Source organism: Zalophus californianus, chromosome 11, assembly GCF_009762305.2.
Source record: "Zalophus californianus isolate mZalCal1 chromosome 11, mZalCal1.pri.v2, whole genome shotgun sequence".
Lineage (NCBI taxonomy): Eukaryota > Metazoa > Chordata > Mammalia > Carnivora > Otariidae > Zalophus > Zalophus californianus.
The window spans coordinates 55,594,922-55,615,248 of NC_045605.1; the positions used below are offsets into that span (position 1 = coordinate 55,594,922).

At 57.3% G+C, this 20,327-nt stretch overlaps 1 protein-coding gene across 11 annotated transcripts; it reads left to right on the plus strand.

The window, feature by feature from the left end:
* The first annotated feature begins 625 nt into the window (after positions 1 to 625).
* On the plus strand, positions 626 to 19,187 carry LRRC32 (leucine rich repeat containing 32). 11 transcript variants are annotated; one of them, XR_003517416.2, is made up of 7 exons: positions 626 to 1,127; positions 1,834 to 1,964; positions 2,444 to 2,666; positions 6,358 to 6,448; positions 10,972 to 12,921; positions 16,535 to 17,410; positions 18,852 to 19,187. XR_003517416.2 is itself a non-coding variant. In XM_027579252.2 (6 exons), the coding sequence occupies exons 3-5, from the start codon at positions 2,524 to 2,526 to the stop codon at positions 12,874 to 12,876; spliced, it is 2,139 nt and encodes a 712-aa protein (XP_027435053.1). In that variant the 5' UTR covers positions 626 to 1,127; positions 1,834 to 1,964; positions 2,444 to 2,523; the 3' UTR covers positions 12,877 to 12,921; positions 13,439 to 14,970. The 11 variants fall into 11 exon arrangements, 10 of the variants coding, with proteins under 10 accessions (XP_027435053.1, XP_027435056.1, XP_027435051.1 ...); XM_027579252.2 differs by lacking the exons at positions 16,535 to 17,410; positions 18,852 to 19,187 and adding an exon at positions 13,439 to 14,970; XM_027579249.2 differs by lacking the exons at positions 626 to 1,127; positions 16,535 to 17,410; positions 18,852 to 19,187 and adding an exon at positions 1,147 to 1,573 and having other exon boundaries at positions 10,972 to 14,970.
* Positions 19,188 to 20,327: the final 1,140 nt, after the last annotated feature.

Genomic DNA, 20,327 nt, shown 5'->3' on the forward strand with positions numbered 1-20,327 from the left:
TGGGAGGGCCAAGGCATCTGGGAGAGGGGGTGGCTTTGGGGGAAGACGTGCATCAATCTCTAATGCAAAAGACAAGAATACCACCATGCTACTTTCTGTCCACACTTTAAACCAGCCTGAGCAAGACGGTGCCTGAAAAGAGCAGCCAGATCGGCCTGGACTTAGCTTTGTGGACAGACTGGGCTCAAATCCCTGCTCCTACAGGCTGTGCGACTTTGGATGTGCCATGTAACCCTTCTGAGACTCAGTCTCCCTAAACATAAATGGGGACCTTACTAGTCCCAGACAACTGGTTTTTATTGATATTCGCTGTCCCATCCCTAGCCTCACTTTCTCCATCCGAAAACTGGGGACTTTGACGGTACCATTTCACAGGACTGCTTAAGGGTCCCGGAGATGCAGGAGGAAGGCCAGCGCGGATAGGAGAGAGCACAATCAGAGAGGGGAAGGGACCTGCCTGGACTCGTCAGAGGGGATGGCCACGGTGTGGGGAACCCCCTCTGTGGCCGCCCCAGGGCCAGAGAAGGGTCATTTCCTTCCGCGTTCAGCCCCGCCGTCACCTCTCCTGTTTGCTCACTCTAAGTGCGGCGGCGCCGGCAACGGGAAAACGGGGCCAGGCCGGATTTCCTCTGCGGACCTGCGGCTCCTAGAGCTCTCCCCCCACTCCCGCCCCACCGGACCCCGCGGGGCCACGAGCTGCACGTGCGGCGGTCCGGGCGGCCTCGCCCGCCTAGCGCTTCCTTAGCGACCCCCCCCTCCTCCCGGCCCTTTCATCCCGCCCCCTGCCACCCCGCCCCTTCCCAGCCGGGGTTCCAGCGGAAAGATGCTTCACCCCCTCGCGCGTTCCGGAGAAACCGAGTCACGCGGGGGCGCGCCGGCCGGGCGCTAGGACCCCGCAGCTTGGCCGAGGGGGGGGCGTGGTGGGGCGGGTCGGCGGGAGAGGTATTTAAATTGGAGCCCGAGCCGCCCCCTCGCGGGTCGGGTTCCCGTGGGGCAGTGGAGCAGCCGTGGGCCTCCTCGGGCCGTGACCCCGGGTCTGGCGCGGGGTGGGGCCGTGGGGGGGGGGCAGGTTTGCGCAAGATGTGCCGGGGCTGCGCGGGAGAGGAGCGGCGGCCGCGCTGAGCCAGGTAGGAGCCGCCCCGCGGGCGAGGCTGCCGGCCCCTCGGGGAACCCGCTGGCCCGCGCCCCTGGAGAGCGCGGGGTGCGGCCGGGCCATCCCGATGCCCCCCCCTCCGCCCCCCAGTAGGCCCCTGCCGCCGTCGCCCCCACTCCCCGCACGGAGCCAAACGGGACCCTGTCTCAGCTGATCTTTCCCGCGAAAGGGAGGGGCCGGCTTTCCTATTTGACAGATGGGAAAACAGCAGCCAAAAGGCCGGCACTTACTTGCCCGGGAACTCACAGCTAGTCAAGGGCAGATCAGGATTTGAATCCAAGTCTCCTACCGCCCTCGGACTCAGGCGGGCCGGCGCTTTCCATCCCACCGCACCAAATAGCTTGCCCATCTCTGGATGGGGACTGAGGGGGGCACCCACCTCTCCCTGAGGGGTTCTGAAGCCGGCCTTCTTCATGAGTGGTAAGATGTGAGGGACCCCCACCCCCACCCGAGCTGCCTGAAATTCCGCCATCACAGCTACATTCCTTTGGGTTAAGGTCTAATTCCCCCGTGGGATGCACATGTCTCCAGAATGGGGCTTGCCCTTAGTGATTCACTGCTTGGTATGAACGTCCACAGCAGCTCTCCCAGGACCCTACTCTGCTGGTGATTGGGGCCGAGAGGAGGGAGAGGAGCACCCCAGAGCCCAGCCCTGTGAGCTTGTCTGTTTATGTGTATAGGGGTGCGGGTGGGAGTCGTTGGAGGTGGTTAACGAGGGAGATCTTGGCCTGGTGTAGCTGGAACACTTGCTTTGGAGGCAGACAGACCAGATTCTGACTCCATCTGCTATTCACTGCCTGTGTGACTTTGGGTAAGTCACCTCTCTGAGCTTTGTTTTCCTCCTGGGCACAATAAGAGTAGTTCTATAGGGGAGGGAGCAGGCAGCTCAGCACCTAATGGAGAAAACACAGCATTTGGGTCATGTAGACCTGGGCTAACACTTACCCCCTAAATGCTTATGAACTATGGGCTAAGTCACTTTCTGAGCCTCGGTTTTCTCATCTGTAAAATGGAAATTATGGTAACCACCTTAATGCGTTGTGACTTCAATAAGATAATACAGATCAAGGGCTTAGAACAGTGTCTAATGCCTTGAAATAGTAGGGACAGGCTTATTATAATAGTATAATAGGCATTGCCTTCTCCCCATCCCCCCACTATTTCTCTCTCTCTCTCTCTCTCTCTCACACACACACACACACGCGCACGCGTGCGTACACACACGGATATTCTCTGGCATTTGGGAGGCCAGTCAGAGTCCTAAAATGTCTCCTGCCTTCTCTTGCCTAGGCTACTAGTCGGCAGGCCTAGGGCCTCCCTCCTCAGCGTGCCTCACCTGGGCCGTTCAGCCCTCCAGGTCATTGCCCACGATGTGTCCAGGACACCTCACAGCCACTCTCAGCTCGATCGTCACAGTGGCTGGGGGAAGCCAGTGGCAGAACAGCCACCAGGCGACCTGCTGTACAGATGGGACACTGAGGCACGGGGAGCACGGAAGCAGTAGTGTCCGAATGTAAGCCTGGGTCTAAGTGATCACAGTCCTCCCTCTTGAGAGTGAGTGGCCCTCGGGGTCCCCACAGCGAGTCGGGGGCACTACTGAAGGGGGCCCGCAGACGAGATGCCAGGGCAGAGGTCCATGGGCTCCAGGGCCTTCGGCTGGATGCACAGGTGCCCACCTTGGGGGTAGGGTGAAATTTGACAGGCGGAAGAGGGGCGTAGTGAGGGCTCCTTTGAGCAGCCCTGCCTTCAGGTTCAGAACCAATCCAGGTCCTTCCTTGTCCTGACCTCACAGCCCTTGAAGTAGAGCTTCTACCCCTCACTTTGCCATTTGTTCAATAGATGTTTGGTGAGCACCACTTAATAGACCCCTGTTCTCATAGAATCAGAAATAAATGAACAGGAGGGGCGCCTGGGTGGCTCAGTTGGTTAAGCATCTGCCTTCGGCTCAGGTCATGATCCCAGGGTCCTGGGATGGAGCCCCGCATCGGGCTCCCTGCTCAGCGGGGAGTCTGCTTGTTCTTCTCCCTCTGCCCATCCCCCTGCTCGCACGCTCTCTCTCTCTCTTTTTCAAACAAAGAAATAAAATCTTAAAAAAAAAAAAGAAAGAAATTAGCAGGAAATGATCAATGCGAGGAAACAAAATGTGTGGGTCTCTGGGGGGTAGCCTTCCAGGCCCTGAGGCAGGAATGCACTTGCTATGTTTGAGGAACGGTGGGAAAGCTAGAATTTGGTAAGGGCAGGACAAATGGTAGCTGTGGCCAGGGAGGCGATTGTGTAAAGCCTGGATTTCATTGGATGTTCTCAAGCAGTGAGACCCATGCTCCGATACATGATTCAAAGACATCACTCCGGCTGTGTGTGGAGGACAGCCTGAAGGGGGTCGAGGTGGAAGCAGGTGTTGCTGCTTTCGAGGCCCAGGGCTGTGGTGGTGCCTCCGTGCGGGGCAGCGAGGCAGGAGGGAGGTAGCAGACTCAGGGTCTGTTTTTCAGGCAGAACAGACAGAACCTGCTGTTGGGGGTAAGGAGTAAGGCAGGGAGATGAAAAGAGAGTCAAGAAGGACTGCTCTTGCCAGTGTCACCTTGTGTCAGTTCTCAGTGCCTCCCTGGCCTGCCCGGTGGTGTAAGATCCCAGCGGATGGTGAGTCCTCTTTGCCCCGGGGCGCCTCCCATAGGAGCCAGGGTCAGCGGAACGAACCACGGAGGGCTCAGTGCTGTGCTCACTTGAAGCTCAGGGTCTGTGGGAACGTGGAGGATGAGCTACCCAGACTTGGGGAATCAGAGAAGGCTTCCTGGAGGAAGCGGTATCTAAGCTGAGACCCAGAGGATGAGGAGGCATTCAGCACAAGAGGGGGGAGGAAGTGAAGGCTTGGAGCAATGCAGAAGTGCACACAGAACTGAAGGAAATAGAGGCTGCCAGAAGCCAGAGCGGGAGAGGGGAGATAGTGAGCCATGAAGCTGGGGGAAAGAGCTGGGGTGGGCAGGCACACTCCCCAAGGAGTGCAAAGGTCCCACTGGAGGTTTCCATTCAATTCTGCGTACACTAGCTTTCAAATGGGTTGTGATGTTCTGCTTTTTAAACAGCAGAACCAAATTTCCTGTGAACGCAGGCGGTGAGAGAAGAGCAGCTATGGGGGGCAGGGGGCCCATGGCCCCGAGCTGAACCCAGGGAATGGGGTTGAAAAGACGCCACTGTGGCCCAGGCGTGTGTGGACCAGAAAGGGCCTCAGAGTAACCATCTTAATTTAAAATTCATCACCAGGACACTAGGGGATTCCAACAGCCAAAGACTCAGTCCTCAAAGGTCCTGTAGATGCCTCTTCTTCTAAAGCACCCTTCAGGGTTGCAATTCAGCGCTCATTTATCGAGCACCTGCAGGGGATGTTCTAGAGTAGAGGTTAAGGGTAAAGATGGCGTGGGCCTGCCACTAGTAAGCTGTGTGACTTTGGTCATGTTACTTAATCTCTCTGAGCCTCAGTTTCCATCTGCAAAATGGGAATGATAATCATAGAACCAACTCCTTAATTTACTGTAAGGATTAAGTGAGTTAATACCTTAAAGTATGGAGAAGAGTGCCTGGTGCATAATAAGGGCTCTGTGAAGGCACTTTCATACAATGCATCTCATTTGATCTTTACCAAAACCTAGCAAAGTTGGCATTAATCTCAAAAGAGGAAACTGAGGCTCAGAGAGGTGAAGTGACTTGTACAGGTCCCATAGCAGGTAAGTGGAGGGAAGGAGAGAGCACTCAGTTATGGGTGACTGAGTCCAGTGCTCTTGGAGGGCTTTATGTGTCCTTCCTCGTGAACACTCTGTGTGTGTTCTGGTCACTTCTGTGCACTTATTTGTGACCCCAGTTCCCAGCACAGAGCCAGACTTTTTTTTTTTAAAGATTTATTTATTATTTATTTTGAGAGAGTGAGGATGAGAGAGAGAGAGAGAGAGAGAGAGAGTACATGAGGGGGGGAGGGTCAGAGGGAGAAGAAGACTCCCTGCTGAGCAGGGAGCCAGATGTGGGACTCGATCCCGGGACTCCAGGATCATGACCTGAGCTGAAGGCAGTCGCTTAACCAACTGAGCCACCCAGGCGCCCCAGAGCCAGACTTGAGGAAGCATTCAGTTAAGGTGTGAAAGAGAGAGAGACAGAGAGAGAGAGAAAGGAAGGAAGGAAGGGAGGGAGAGGGAAGGAGGGAGGGAGGAAGGAAGGAAGGAAGAGAAAGAAAAGAAAGAAAGAAAGAAAGAAAGAAAGAAAGAAAGAAAGAAAGAAAGAAAGAAAGAAAGAAAGAAAGGAAAGAAAGAAAGAAAGAAAGAAAGAAAGAGAAAGAAAGAAAGAAAGAAAGAAAGAAAAAGAAAGAAAAAGAAAGAAAGAAAGAGGAAAAGAAAAGAAAAGAAAAAAGAAAAAGAGACTTGATATGTACTCCTAGCACTTGGGCCAGGTCCTCAGTAAGTGAGCCCCTAGCAGCACTGGGCTTTGACTCTGCGGTCCCCCTCAACGCCACCTTGGTTGTACATAGAGAGGACACCAGCAGGCCCGAGTGGCCCCCTGCGCTGGTGGTAACTTCAGTGAAAGTAAAGGGCCTGGAGCCTGCTCCTGGGGAAGTCCGCAACAACAGTGCTGGGGGCAGGGCAGGCCTCCTGGCGGGGCTTCCTGTCAGGGCTCCAGGCCCAGCCTTCAAACAATGGCAGGGACTCCAGAATCAGAAAATCAAAAGAAAAAGGGCAAAATAAAAGTCTAGGGGTGGGGAGATTGAGGAATTCCGTTTGGGGCCTAAGAAACTAAGATGGGGGACCTGCTTAGGACCTGGGTGGAAATGCAGTCAGAGGCCTAGCTCCCCACCTGACCCCACCCCAGCCCTGAGCTTGGCCCCAGGCAGCCCTTAGAGTCCCTCTGTCTCCCACTCACCCCCTGCAGGCAGTCTTCCCTCAGGTAGGGTCTTTTGAAACCCAGATCTGACCAAGTCACCCACCTGCTTCAAAACTCTTGCTGCCTGGGGTGACAGCCTAGCTCCTTGGCCTGGCACGAGAGGTCCTTTGTGATGGGCTGCAGACCCCAGCATCCACGGTCCTTCACGGCACCTTTGGTCCAGCTCTAGCTGTGATCTGGGGCTCGCTGAAGGCAGGCACGGGCAGGATGGGAGCAATGGGGGCTGGCAGAGGAAAGGAGCCAGGGGTCTTACAATGTTTCCCTTTCCTCCCCACCCTCTGCAGAGCCATGAGCCACCAGATCCTGCTGCTCCTGGCCGTGCTGACCCAGGGCCTGGCCACCTCCCAACAGCGAGACAAGGTGCCCTGTGAGATGGTAAGAAGCCCTGCCCAGGCGGGATAAGCCCCCCAGGGTGTCCTACTGCCCCAGCCCCACAAGCCAGAAGTCAGGGGAGTTAGAAGAGGAAAGGGAACACGTTGAACGCATTTAACCCTTGCATTTCATAAGTACCTACCAGGATGTTTAAATACTTGATGTACTCTTCATCCTGTCAGTAAGTACCATTATTCCCATTTTATAGAGTTGGAAACTGCAATTTAGAGAGGTTGGATGACTCGTCCAAGGGCATTCAGCTAGGACCAGTGGGGCTGAGATTGGACTCTATTTCCCCCAGCTGCCCCCGCAAGGCAGTGGACCCTCGGGGTGATCTAGATTATACGTATATGTGGGGAACTTGGGGTGGTCTAGCCGGGTCCCTCGTGGCCAAATCCCCTTTCCTAATAGGTCCTTGACTTGGGTCCGTCTGCTGCTCCCCTGATGGGATGCCTCTCACTCATTGCTACCCAGATCAAATGCTGCCTCCTCCAGAGAGCCCTCCCCGACCCCTCCCAGGCTGATCTGGTTCTGTGTGCCGTTTTCTGGACTCTCATACTGAGCACGTGGGGTAGTGGGTGAATGGGTCCAAGCCTGTTTCACTTGGCAGACCAATAACTTCTTCAGGGCAGGGACAAGGTTTGATTTACTTTTTTTCCTTTTTCTTGCCCTTGGCCAGGGAGACTAGCCCTGAAGTCACTGGGACCCTGCAGGATACAGGGAGGGGGACCACGTAGGTCCCCTCATAAGCCTGGGCAGTCACTGAGGTCAAGGCGGGAGTGGGGCTGGGGAAGCAACAGGCCCTCCAGCAGCCCCACTTGGAGCCGGGACTGGAAGCTTCTGACACAGGTGGGGCAGCAGCCTCTGGGAGTGCTGGGAGGCAGAGGCCTGCAGCCCTTCCCTGGGGTTGGCCGTGCCCTGCTGTTGCCACCTCCCTTCTTGCTCCTCAGAGCCCTTCTGAGATTCCCAGATCCCAGAATAATCGGCAGAGGAGGCCTCAGACATTCCCAAATGCAGCGCCACATTCTGCCTGGGGAGAGAGGCTCAGAGAGGTGAAGGGCCCGGACCACGCCACAGGCAGAGGGAAGCTGGGTGAGCTTTGGATCCTGGGTGGATGATAGGCAGGAAAGCACTTTCTGAACTACTGTGGAAGATCAGTACAGGGATTATGATCATTTTCAAAATAGTAAAAAGAAATTGCCACATACTAAGGGCTCTTGAGGTGCCCGCACCACACTAAAGGCTTTCTCTGGTTTTATCCTGCAAAGAACTCCTCTTTTCAGTGGAGGAAACCAAGGCTGAGAGAAGAGATGTGACGCACCAGGGTCATACAGACAGGAAGTACCAGAGCTAGGACATGAACCCAGCTCTCCCGAGCTTATGCTGGCTACTGCCGGGCACTTCTTTCTACCCTGTTTCCCTTCTATGCACAGAAGGCCAAATGGAGTTGGGTGGCAAGTCCTCTTCCTTCCTTAAAAAAAAAAAAAAAAAAAATGGGGGCAGCAGCATCCCGGCATCCCAGAGAGAGTGAGTAGCAGGTTGTCAAGGGTTGCTCTGAACTTGGCTATGTCTGTCATGCTGGAGGCTCAGAGCTCAGGGAGCTGTGGGTGACTTTAGAAACAGAGTTCTGAGAGCGACCCTGGCCTTCAAGCTTCCTTCTGGATGGGCAGCCCGGTGCCGCCCTGCCGACTAGCAGCCCCCGCTGGGCCTCGTGGGCACCAGGGTAGAAAGCAAGTCCTAGGCCCTGGGCTTGGCCAGCTTTGTGTCCTGGCTCAGCTCTCAGGGCTGGTGTCTTGGGAGTCTTTGATATCCGGAGGTGAAACGGGGTGTGGGGTCTCGTGGATCCCAGTACAGTGCCCCCTACACAGCAGATGCTCAGTAAATGCCAGCTGCTCCTATTTACTGTGCAGAAGGCGTCAGCCTGGGTCCTCGGCTGGCACCGAAAGGAAAAGGAACTTGTGCTGGTACTCTGGAGCCTCTGACTAATCTGGGGGAAGCTCACCCCGGGCTTCAGCAGGGCAACTAATATGTGCCAGGATTAAACGAGGCCAGGGCTCTGTGCACTCAGCCATGGAGCCTGCCCCAGAGCTGGTGCTCCATGACGGGTGGTCCTGTTCTTCCTTTGCTGTTTCTTCCTTCAGTCAGGATGGTCCAGGGAGCTGAGGGGAGGGATGAGGAGGCCATGCCCAGTGGCCTGAGCTGGTGGAGAGGTTGTGAGGGAGGAAGCCAAGAGCCAGGCAGGGCCGGCAAGGTGGCCGGGCTAGGCTTATGGTTTAGAGGGGAGCTCAGCTGTGGCGGTATCCATGGGCCTCGGAGGCCTCGAGGAAGCTGCTTGGCTGGGGGTGGTAGGGCCAAGTCCCTGGACTGCCAGGAGCAGGAAGAGTCACACAGGTGCCTGATGAAGGCAGTTCTATCCCACCCTCCCCTCCCCTGACCTCTCCTTGGAGCTCTGGGGAGGAAGCCAAGAGCTGGGCCAGGCAAGGAGCACCGCCCAGTCTGGTGTTCCTGCTTCCGGGGGCGGGGGAGGGGGGGCTCTGCCACTCACTGTGACCTGGCACAGCTCACTGCCATCTTCAGGTTCTGTCTCCCCCGTCAGGGAAGTGGGGGAGCCAGAGTCTTTTTACTCTAATGGTCAGTTAGAAGACATGGATTGTCTCTTTTCTTTCCTTTCAGAAAGGTGATTGATTCAATCCGAGTCCTTTACTAAGCCAGTGATGTCCGTGACTCTTTCATTCATTAAAAAAATGCACTGAGCACCTTTTGTCGGCCAGGCCCAAGGTATCCACACCAACCACACCAATTCCTGTTAGCTCTGAGCTCCCTGCCTGCCAGGTCCCACACAGACTGTCACAATCAGAGGCCAAAGCTACGAGAGAGGGAGCACCGGGGTGGTGAGAGGCCAGAGGAGGCCCCACCTGCCCGGCTCAGTACACCAAACACCAGGTTTCCCCTGCAGATCTGGGGAGCGGGGGGTGACCAGTGCAGGGAGCAGCAGGGAGGAGGCCCAGAGGTAGGTGTGCGAGGGCACAAAGGGCAGTGGTCAGGTGTGGTCACTGCATATGGGCTGGGCCGGAGGGGGTTGGGAGGGGGTTGGGTGGAGAGAGGACAGGTCAGCAAGAGCTACAGACAGCCTTGAACCCTGCTGAATGTCCCGGATTTTGCCCGGGAGGGGTGGAAGCAGAGAGTAGCACAGAGTGAAGGTTTTCTTTTAGCTGTTGCCAGGCATTAGGCAGGTGGAGGGGTCAGAAGGGGCCCGCGGATATAGAGAGCCCAGGGCAGGAGTGGGCCTGAGCTGGGTGGTTGTGGAAGTCAGACCCTTTCCTGAGAAAGGCTGGATTCCTGGGGTCTTTGAAAAGGTGAGAGGGAGACTGTATTTGCACAGAAAAAAAATCAGGCTCCAGAAGGCACATGTGCTTAGAAGGATGAAGTTGGCCTTGGTTGTGAAAAGATATGGGTTCAAACCCCAGCTCTGCTCCTCCTCGGCTGGGTGACCCCGGAGCCCCCCTGCCCTCTCTGGGCTTGGGTTTCTGAACAGAGGGGTGATCATATTTGATGTGCTTGCTCTTGTGAGGCTCCAGGGAGACCATGGGCCTGAACGTGCTAAATAAAATGTAAAATGCTGAGTGGGTACTGGGGAAGGGTGCTACTTTCTGGATAAGTAGCCCGGAGCGGTAATGGGACTTGGTGAGGCTCGCACAGCAAAACCATAGTCTTGTCACCCAGGAATGTGGGTTGGGACCCTGGCCATCTTTCCCCCGGCTTCCTACCCCCACTCCCATCTCCAGGGGCCAATCTGGACCAGGCCGTGGAGGGCCAGGCCACTGATGGAGGCGGGGCAGGTGGAAGCAGCAAAAAGGAGGTCTCAGCTGGGGGTCCGTGGCGAGAAAGGCAGGCACTGGGACCCGGAGCTCTGCCCCACGGAATGAGGGCTGGAATGAGGGCTGAGGGTAGGAGGCCAAAATAAAAACCCGTGAGAGGAGTGCAAATCGCATTTTGGAAACATTTCTCCCCAAATGGTTTCTGGTGTAACAGCCGCTGGGGAAATTTAACTATCTGGACCCATAAAAGGAACCCAGGACGTGACCCAGGAGGCCCTGGGTTCCAGCTTGACCCTGCTGCTCACTGGCTTGGGGTCCCTCCAGGTGATATATGGCTCAGTTTCCTGTGAAATGGGGTAATAGTCAGTATTGGGTGTTTTGTGAGTTCATTTGTCTTCACATCTGTCTTTTCTGAGTCTGTGTATCCATCAAACTTCCTTAAGTCCCTCTCTGATGCCCCGCACAGTACTGAGTGCCAGAGATGGGGGCAGGGAGCAAGATAGGGATCATCCAGATGTGGGAGGATTGGGCTTGAGGGGGAGAAATGTGGAGCATCTTGGGAGCCAGAGGAGAAGCCTAGCCGAGCCTCGCTGGAGTTGGGGGGGGGCGGGGCTTGAGGCATCCTTCCTAGAAGGTGTGTCTGGTTGCACCCCCTGCTGTACCCACTCAGTCCCACTGCTCTTCCCTGCCCTCCCCAACCCACCCCAGGTCGACAAGGAGGTCTCGTGCCAGGGTCTTGGCCTGCTCCAGGTCCCCTCGATGCTCCCGCGGGACATCGAGGCCCTCGACCTATCTGGAAACCAGCTGCGGAGCATCCTGGCCTCACCGCTGGGCTTCTACATGGCCCTTCGACACCTGGACCTGAGCACCAATGAGATCAGCTTCATCCAGACAGGTGTCTTCCAGGCCCTGCCCCACCTGGAGCACCTCAACCTAGCCCGTAACCGCCTGGCAGCGGGCACTGTGCTGAGCGCCCCTGGCCTGGGCCCCCTGCCTCGTGTGACATCTCTGGACCTGTCGGGGAACAGCCTGTACAGTGGCCTGGTGGAGCGGCTGCTGGGGGAGGCGCCCGCCCTGCTCACCCTCTCGCTGGCTGAGAACAGCCTGACCCGCCTGGCCCGCCATACCTTCTGGGGCACGCCTGCACTTGAGCGGCTCGACCTGCACAGCAACGTGCTCATGGACATCGAGGACGGTGCTTTCGAGGCCCTGCCCCACCTGGCCCACCTGAATCTCTCCAGGAACTCCCTCACCTGCATCTCCGACTTCAGCCTCCAGCAGCTACGAGTACTTGACCTGAGCTGCAACAGTATTGAGGCCTTTCAGACGGCCCCCGAGCCCTGGGCCGAGTATCAGCTGGCCTGGCTCGACCTGCGGGAGAACAAACTGCTCCACTTCCCCGACTTGGCCGCGCTCCCGAGACTCATCTACCTGAACGTGTCCAACAACCTCATCCGGCTCCCTGCAGGGCCACCCCAGGGCGGCGAGGGCATCCACGCACCTTCTGAGGGCTGGTCGGCCTTGCCCTTCTCGAACCCCAGCCGGAACGCCAGCAGCCACCCCCTCTCCCAGCTCCTGAATCTGGATTTGAGCTACAATGAGATCGAGCTGGTCCCCGAGGGCTTTCTGGAGCCCCTGACCTCCCTTCGCTTCCTGAATCTCAGCCGGAACTGCCTGCGAGGCTTTGCGGTGCCGGGCGCCGCCTTCCTGCCCTGCCTCGTGCACCTGGACGTGAGCCACAATGCGCTGGCGACGCTGGCGCTGGCCTCCAGAGCGCTGGGGTCTCTGCGGACACTGCTCCTCCAGGACAATGCCCTGCAGGACCTGCCCCCGTACACTTTTGCCGGCCTGGCCAGTCTGCAGAGGCTGAACCTTCAGGGAAACCGAGTCAGGCCTTGTGGGGGGCCGGGGGAACCTGGAGCCCTGGGGTGTGTGGCCTTCTCTGGCCTCTCCTCCCTCCGCGTCCTGAACCTGGTGGACAACGAGATGGAGCGGCTGCGGGCGGGGGCCTTCCTCCACACGCCGCTTACCGAGCTGGACCTCTCTGCGAACCCCGGGCTGGATGTGGTCACAGGGGCCCTGGCAGGCCTGGAGGCCTCCTTGGAGGTCCTGGCCCTGCAAGGCAACGGGCTGGCCGTCTTGCAAGTGGACCTGCCCTGCTTTAGCTGCCTTAAGCGTCTCAATCTCGCCGAGAACCGCCTGAGCCGCCTGCCCGCCTGGACGCAGGCCGTGTCCCTGGAGGTACTGGACCTGAGAAACAACAGCTTCAGCCTCCTGCCGGGCAGCGCCATGGGTGGCCTGGAGACCAGCCTCCGGCGCCTCTACCTGCAGGGCAATCCGCTGAGCTGCTGCGGCAATGGCTGGCTGGCCGCCCAGCTGCACCAGGGCCGTGTGGACGTGGACGGCACCCAGGACCTGACCTGCCGCTTCGGCTCCCAGGAGGAGGTGGCCCTGAGCCACGTGCGCCCCGAGGACTGTGAGAAGGGGGGGCTCAAGAATGTCAACCTCATCATCATCCTCACCTTTGCACTGGTCTCGGCCATCCTCCTCACCACCCTGGCCACCTGTTGCTGTGTCCGCCGGCAGAAGTTCGGCCAACAGTACAAAGCCTAGAGAAGCCGGGGGCGGCAGAACGGCGCAGCCGGGAGACCTGCCCAGGTGAGCCGGGCAGCCGGAGCTCAGACGGGGGTGGGGACTGACCCAAGGTCACACGGCGAGTCTCTACATCCCAGCCCAGGGCTCCTTTCCTCATGTGCTGCTGTCTTGGTAGGCAACCCACTTCCCAGGCCACACATGTGGTCCGGCTGTGCAGGCCGGAAGTTGGCCAGTTTCAGGAGTGACAGAGAGCGAGGTCGACCTGCCCAATCAGCAAGTCTCGGCCAGGCATCTGTTTTGTGCCACATCCTGCTCCGGGCGTGGGGGACGCCAGTGAGGGAGACACACCCCTGCCCTGAAGCAGCTCCGAGTCCTTGGGGGGGGGGAGGGGGTCGCCAAGCCACGCAGTGACCACGCAGAGTGGAAGGCCGGGGCTCCGGGGCGCTGCAGCCCCAGCTGGCTGAGACGCGGAGAGTCCTGCCCCGGCGGGGCCAGAGCACAGGAGGGGCGAGACCAGGGACAGTTGTCTGAGACGTGTCCAAGCGGACTGTGTGTCACATCTTCCCATAATGACTTTCAGCTTCTCTGGCGCACGAAGAGCTTGTGAGCGGAAGAGCAGCCACGTGAGTGGGTCTTGGATCCAGCTATGTGGCTGCATCGGTTCCTGCAGAGCCTGGGGTTCTGGCCCCAGGGCCGACCCTTCCACTTCCTGCTCCGAGCGGGCTCTTTCCCTGCCCGGCACTCTCGGGGTGCGCATACTCACCCCAGTACTGTTCTAGCCCCTCAACTCCCTATGCAGGCACCCTGTTCGTCCCCAGCGCCGCCACCCTGGCTGGTGAGCCAGGAGTTAGAACCTAAGGTACCCGGTTCTGTTTTGCCCCAGGCTTGCCGGCAGCGGGAACACGTCTTGCCTCTCTAGGACAGCCAGCCCTCTGAGGTTGGGATTTAACCATTTTACAAGAACTCCAGAACTCTCCCTCCAGGGTCCTGCAGCTAAGAAATGCCAGACCTGAGATTCAGGCTCAAATCCGCCTGTCTCCCCAGCCTGACCTTTGCCACTGCGGGGGCAGTCGGCTGTTAGGTGGACAGGAAATGGCCCCATATCGAGGGAGCAGGGCCTGGGAGCCTCTGGCGCTGCACATGCCCACCCACTCCTCTCCCTCCTCTCTCCTGGGCAGGCAGACACAGGCTGCCTCGTTCTCTGCCTCAGTTTCCCTTATTCCCTCGTTTGCAGACTGGTGTGTGTTCACCTCTTGCTCTTGCGTTCTCTCTTCGTCCATTGAGCAGAGCCTGGAGTTTGAGACCGGGGAGTCCAACCTCCCCATTGCACAGATAGGGAGACTGAGGCTGAGGAAGAGACTGGCACTTGCTCAGAGCCTCACAAGCCAGTGGTAAAGCCTGTGACACAAGTGGATTCAGACCTCATTGCGGGTGTGAAGGGGATTTGGGGGCTGGACCGGAGTGATTTCCTTCTCCCCCAGCTGTCCTATCACAAGGTAACGCTGGCTCCAAACGCTTTCGGGTCCTCGTCATGCACGGACCTTTCCTCCTACCAAAGTGGGTAGAAAAGCCCATCTAGATATGACCCCCTGTTCCTCACGCCCTTGGAATCGTGGGCTGTCCAGGAAGCCCTGGGGTCAGCCCAAGACCCTCTGTTGTTGTCTTCACCCATGTTGTTGTCTTTACCCATACTTGGCCCGTGGTCTGGCTCACGATGGTGCTTGGTAAAGTGTGAGACAATGAAAACACCCTTCTCTCCGCCCCATTTTATAGACAAGAAAACTGAGGCCCAGAGAGGGTCAAGGACTCAGGGAGTCAGTGGCAGAAGCCGGGGCTAGAAGCTGGTGTCCTGGCCTCAGCCTGGGGCCCTGGTGGCATGTGGGACAGCCAAGTGGACCCAGTCCTGGTTGGGATCACAACCATAGGTGCTCACTGCCCAGAAACACTCTTCCCCAGGCCTGGAGGGCAAGGTGTGGGCCCCTTCAGGCCTGATCTCTGAAAACACTACACAATGCTGCTCTCACCTCAAGGAGCCAGGCCGCAATTCCGGCCTGGGGACCAGCTCTTTGTATAACCCACATGAATGTATTAAAATATAATTTTGGAGAAACAGTGTGGCCTGCCAGCTTCCTCCTTGCTGCGGATCGTTGGCATCCCTGCATCCACTTGGCCTCCCTCTACTTCCATCCCGGTCTTTGAATGCTCCTGGCGAACCCCACGGCGGGGAGACTGAGGCTCTGGGTCCTCAGCACCCTGGACCGTGGGGCCTCAGCCCTCATTCCCCTGCCACATCTCTGACCCTCACGCTCCACCCAGCCCTTCCTTCTTGGGTAGCTCCTGTTCTCACCTTCTCTCTGTGCTCAGCCCCCTGCCTCATGGCAGAGGCCGTGCTACCTGTCCTGACCACCCTCGGGGGCCTCCCTCTGCAGCCTCTCTTCTCTCGTCACATCTTCCTTCCACACAGTGGCTGTGCCGAAGTCTCGCCGATCTGAAAAATAGTTAAAAGACCCTTAAACCACGTCCCCTTTCCTTCTCCTTACTTGCTGGTGAAGTAGCCCCCTCCTCCTGCCCTCCATTCTCCACCCACCCCAAGTGCCTTTGCCCTCCCTACCCGCACACTGCCCTGGCTGAGGTCACCAAGGATATCCTTTGCTGAACTCCGTGTTCTTTCCAGACTGGACCTCCTCGACCCCTCAGCTGCTGGGGTCCCTCCCCTCGGCACACTCTCCTTGGCATCTAGGGCCAATCCCCCCTCCCCCGCCCGCCCCACTGGTTTCCACCTTGCTCTCAGACCGCTCCTTTTCGGACTCTGCTATGTGCTCATCTTCCTCGAGGCGTCTGAGTGGTGATCACCAGCACTCTGTCCCAGGCCCTCTTTCCTCAGGAATGTCACCACCCTCATTGTCATAGCCACTCCATCACTCTGATGATGCCCATATCTCTGTCTCCAGCCCCAGCCAGCCCTGAGCATCCAGCTCTGATACCTGATACCCAGAGGCCTCCCCAGCTGGAGAGCTAAAGGTCTCTCAGGGGCCAGAGAATTGAGCGAGTGGTCAGGCTGCAGTTCAAGACTGACCTTGAAGAAGGGCGTTCCTGGTTTCTGGAAGGGAACTGGAGGGTGACAGTGTGGGCTGTGAGGTCTGGGCGAAGGCACAAGAGCCCCCTCACCCGTGGTGGGGGTGGGGGTGGGTGAGGGCCTCTGAGGTGGGGTCACGAGGGCAGGGGGTTCCCCCACCCTCTAATTGGCAGACCCCTGTGCCTGTCCTCATGTGGCCCTGTCTCCCCTTCTCAGCTGCCTGGCACCCAGACACTACCCCCTTTGTGGGTGCTCATCTTCTCTGCCCTGCTTCGTCTCCCACAAATTCCAGCTCAGTGATGCTCTACCGCCTCTATCCCCAAACATCCTGGAGGTTTCTCCAAGGCAGCTTCTCCGGGCTCTGACCTCTCACCTCCCAGTTCCTACTCCAAAGGAAAATTTTAAATGCCTATGTCAGAGATGGGGCTGGGGGTGAGAAGGCATGTGACTCAGTGACCTGGCACACAGTAGGTGCTCAGGAAGGCCTAAGGCGGGGGGGGGGGGGGGGCAACAGCACAGGCTGAGCTCAGCCCAGGGCTCTGCGGACCTCCACACCAGCTGGAGCCTACCGGGTCCCTGACCCCTTTTCCTGGCAAACAGGGGAGTTTGCTTACCTGGCCAAGACCCCCAGCGAGGCAGAAATTCCTGTTTTCAGCCAAACATGGACGCAGCTGCCAACTAGATCATCGGAGCATCCGGCAAGCTCCAGGGAGAGGGGAGGCCCTCTACCCACGTCTCAGCCTGCGGTGCCGGGTCACCCGGCCCATTCAACTCAGTAAGCTGCTATGGCGCTCCGGGAGGCTCACAGGCCTGGTGGGCAGGAGGGGAGGCAGGCAGCGCTCACGGCCCACTAGCTGCCTTGACTTCTCAGTCCCCTGGGCGGTCACCCCCACCCCCAACAGGGCCCAGGAGCCACAGTCTGCTTTCTGTGCCCCTGTCCTTCAGGCAGCTCACAAGGGCCTCGCGGTCCGTCTCTCTCTGGCCCACCTCCAACCCTGTGCTCAGAGCTGACAATTAGTGACCACTTCCGGGTCAGCCCTGCACTGAGCACTTGATGTACGTTGTTATATGTAATTCTTACCATCTTTGAAGAGATTTCTATTATTATCAACCTCATTTTAAAGAAAGAGAGACTCTAGTTTCCCACAGCGGTAAAGCACCAGAGCTGAGACTGGAACCCAGGTATGCCCTGCTCCAGAGCCAGCGGTCTTGACCATGGGGTTCCCCACCTCCCAACACCAGGCTCTCTCCCATCTCTTCCACCTGAAATGTCTCACCCACTCAGACCCACCTGCCAAACTCCTGTTTCAACTCTGGCCTGTACCACCTCTTCTGGGGAGTCTGCCCTGATTTCCCTCCACAGCCCCAGGCTGCTGTGGGCCACAGCGGTGGAGATCCCTGCCTCATCTGCCACCGGACTAAGAGCTTCTACCTGAGTCCTTTCTGCGTCCCCAGGGCCCGTGAGCCAAACAGACGGTGAGTTCAGAAAAGGTTTCCTGAATGCAGGACCCCGACCCTGCAGGACTTAACCACTTACGGGGACTAAGATCAGCCCTCAGAAAGAGAAGGGGGCAATGGGCTTCTCAGACAGATGCAAGGGACGCAGGGGCAGAGAGGGGGAGGCAGGATGTGGGCGGCCTGGCCAGTGAAGAGAAAAAGGAAAAATCTTCTCTCAACATCCTCTACCTCCCATCACTTTCTTCTTGCCTCTGGGACCCTGTTTTATCGTCTCCTTCCTTTCCTCCTCCCCCCACTCTTCACTTCTCCTTTCCCTCCCTTGGTCGTCTCCACCAACCCCCCCCCCCCCAAACCCAGAAGCAGTTGGGGCTGCGGTGGCTGAGAGTGGGGAGGGGCAGAAGAGAGGGAGGCCGGAGCTGTTTATAGGAACTGGAGCAGCTCCATCCATCAGCTCTGTTTGGAGCGGGAGACCAAGCATAATAAATACCTTGGCTCCTCCCCAGCTGTGCTTTTCCTGAACTTGGCCATTCGAACTCCAAATCTCTCTGGCCCGCTGGTTCTCAGGACCCAGCTCCCACCCCACCCCACCCTCCTCCCACCTCCCACCAAGCTGCCCTAGAAAGATCCCTGCCTCGGGGACCAGAAATGCAGGGCTAAGTCTAGGCTCTGCTTTGGGCGTAAGGGCAAGTCCTGCCACTTGTCTGTGCCTCCACTTCCCCATCCCTAAAATGGGGTCATAATCACTGCCCACCGAATGCACAGCGCTGTTCACTCTTTAGGCCTGAGTGGCTTGAGCGCCCGCTCTGTGCTGGGCCCCGCAGGGTTCCTGGGAACAGTCAGACAGGGCCTCTGCCTATTGGGTGGAAGGCGAGGCCACACCACATCACAAGCAGGAAGTGGTCAGCGCCACGAGGGAGGTCCAGATTTTGTGCTCGGGAAGATTGTTTGCAGCAGGGAGCGGCCCTTCCAGCTGGAGGAGAGCAGACTTCGAGGACATCTGGGCTGGCCAGGCAGGGAAGGGTAGGATTTCAACACTCGGAGGTGGGGAGAGGTTCTTCCCAGGCAGAGCGAACGGGAACCAGCAAACCCAGGTCTGGATGGGACAGAGAGGAGTCTCCCAACTTTGTCCTCTCTGGTCCTTTAGCACCTTCCACCCCAACCTTCCAGCCTTCTGGAATCTTCTTTCCTTCCCTGGAGAGCTTCCGGCTCATCCAAGTCGTGGATGTGTTCCTGGAATTCTCCAGTCATGTCCCAACCACGCCCACCCCGCACACACCAAAAGCCACCCCAGAAAGTGGAAGACCCAGATCAGGGGAAACGTCACTGGCCCATAGCACATGTTTCTGGAATGAATAAGGGAATGCATGCATAAAGGAATGAATGGAAGAGTGAGTCAATGAAGAGGAGAATAAGTGAGTAAGTGAATTACTACATTCAACTGACATTTATTTTTCTTAAGCCCCTGCTACACACCACGCTAGGTGCTGTGCGTACAAGATCCCACCCCTCGCTGTACTCGCTGTCTGCTGGAGGAAACGGATGTTCACACCGGGGCCTGCGCACACACACGCGCACACGGATGGGGACAGAATGGCATCTGTGATGAGTCCTATGCGGGGAAACGAAGGGGAGGTGTAACTGAGATGTCCTCTCTGAGGACGCCAGCTGTAAGCCGAGCCTGGAGGACGACTCGAGAGAGTGGAGAGGGGCGCCTGGGTGGCTCGTTAAGCGTCTGCCTTCAGCTCAGGTCATGGTCCCAGGGTCCTGGGATCGAGCCCCGCATCGGGCTCCCTGCTCCGCGGGAGGCCTGCTTCTCCCTCTCCCACTCCCCCTGCTTGTGTTCCCTCTCTCGCTGTCTCTCTCTGTCAAATAAATAAAGAAAATCTTAAAAAAAAAAAAAAAAAAAAGATGAGAGAGTGGATTAATAATAGTCCTTCTCGCCTCTTGCCCTCACTCCCGTGGATTTGCCAAAATGCCCAGGAGAGTAAGAGCCACACTCTAGACCCTGCGGCCAATTTTCATGTGCTGAAAGCAGCCACCCTACACTGGGACCCTTTCTGTCTTCTGTCCCTCTCAGTGCCTTGGCTGCCCTATTCTAGAATCACAGAGAAAAATATGGAAGGCCACATATGGATTGGTGGGAGGGATGGCCAAAGGAGGGGTCCCAGGAGTCAAGCATCGTGGGGGGAGGGGAGCTAGGCTACAGGGTGAGAGTCCCCTTCCAAAGGCCCTTGCTTTGTCATTTGGGGGCAGGGGTGGGGGCGGAGGTGGCGTCGGGGCAGGTAACATGGGCTTGGCTCCCTCCTCCGTTCCTGCACCACGCATATTAGCTTGCACCAACTCTCCTCTTTGATCCTAGGTAACTTGAGACATTCTCATCTATATGTGTTTACTAACACCTTCTGTGTGTTTTCTCTATAATTATCATTGATAGACACATTTAAATTATATGCAAAAACACATGCATGTATCATTGTTTTATAAAAACAGGATTGTGGTAAATACATTTTCCTGCATCTCACTTTTTTTATTCAACAATATTTCAAAGAAATCCCCCCCCCAGGCAAACTGATATAGCTCTAATTCATTTTTTTAAAGATTTTATTTATTTATTTGACAGCGAGAGAGGGAACACAAGCAGGGGGAGCGGGGGAGGGAGAAGCAGGCTTCCCGCGGAGCAGGGAGCCCGATGCGGGGCTCGATCCCCGGACCCTGGGATCGTGACCTGAGCCGAAGGGCAGACGCTTAACCGACTGAGCCACCCAGGCGCCCCTGGCTCTAATTCATTTTTGACAGTACATAATATTCCATAGTGTGAACGTTCCATAATTTATTCAGCTGTTTACCACTTGATAGACATTCACTGTTTAATCTTTTCTTGCCACTGTAAACATGCTGCAAAAACATCTTTGGTCATATGCCCATATCTCTGGGA

Excerpts from the sequence above, each read along its gene's own strand:
- LRRC32 (XM_027579252.2), top strand. The coding sequence starts at position 2,524 with ATGTGTCCAGGACACCTCACAGCCACTCTCAGCTCGATCGTCACAGTG. Across the intron at positions 2,667-6,357 it reads GGAAGCAGTAGTGTCCGAAT|AGCCATGAGCCACCAGATCC; the intron begins GTAAGCCTGGGT and ends CACCCTCTGCAG. Across the intron at positions 6,449-10,971 it reads ACAAGGTGCCCTGTGAGATG|GTCGACAAGGAGGTCTCGTG; the intron begins GTAAGAAGCCCT and ends AACCCACCCCAG.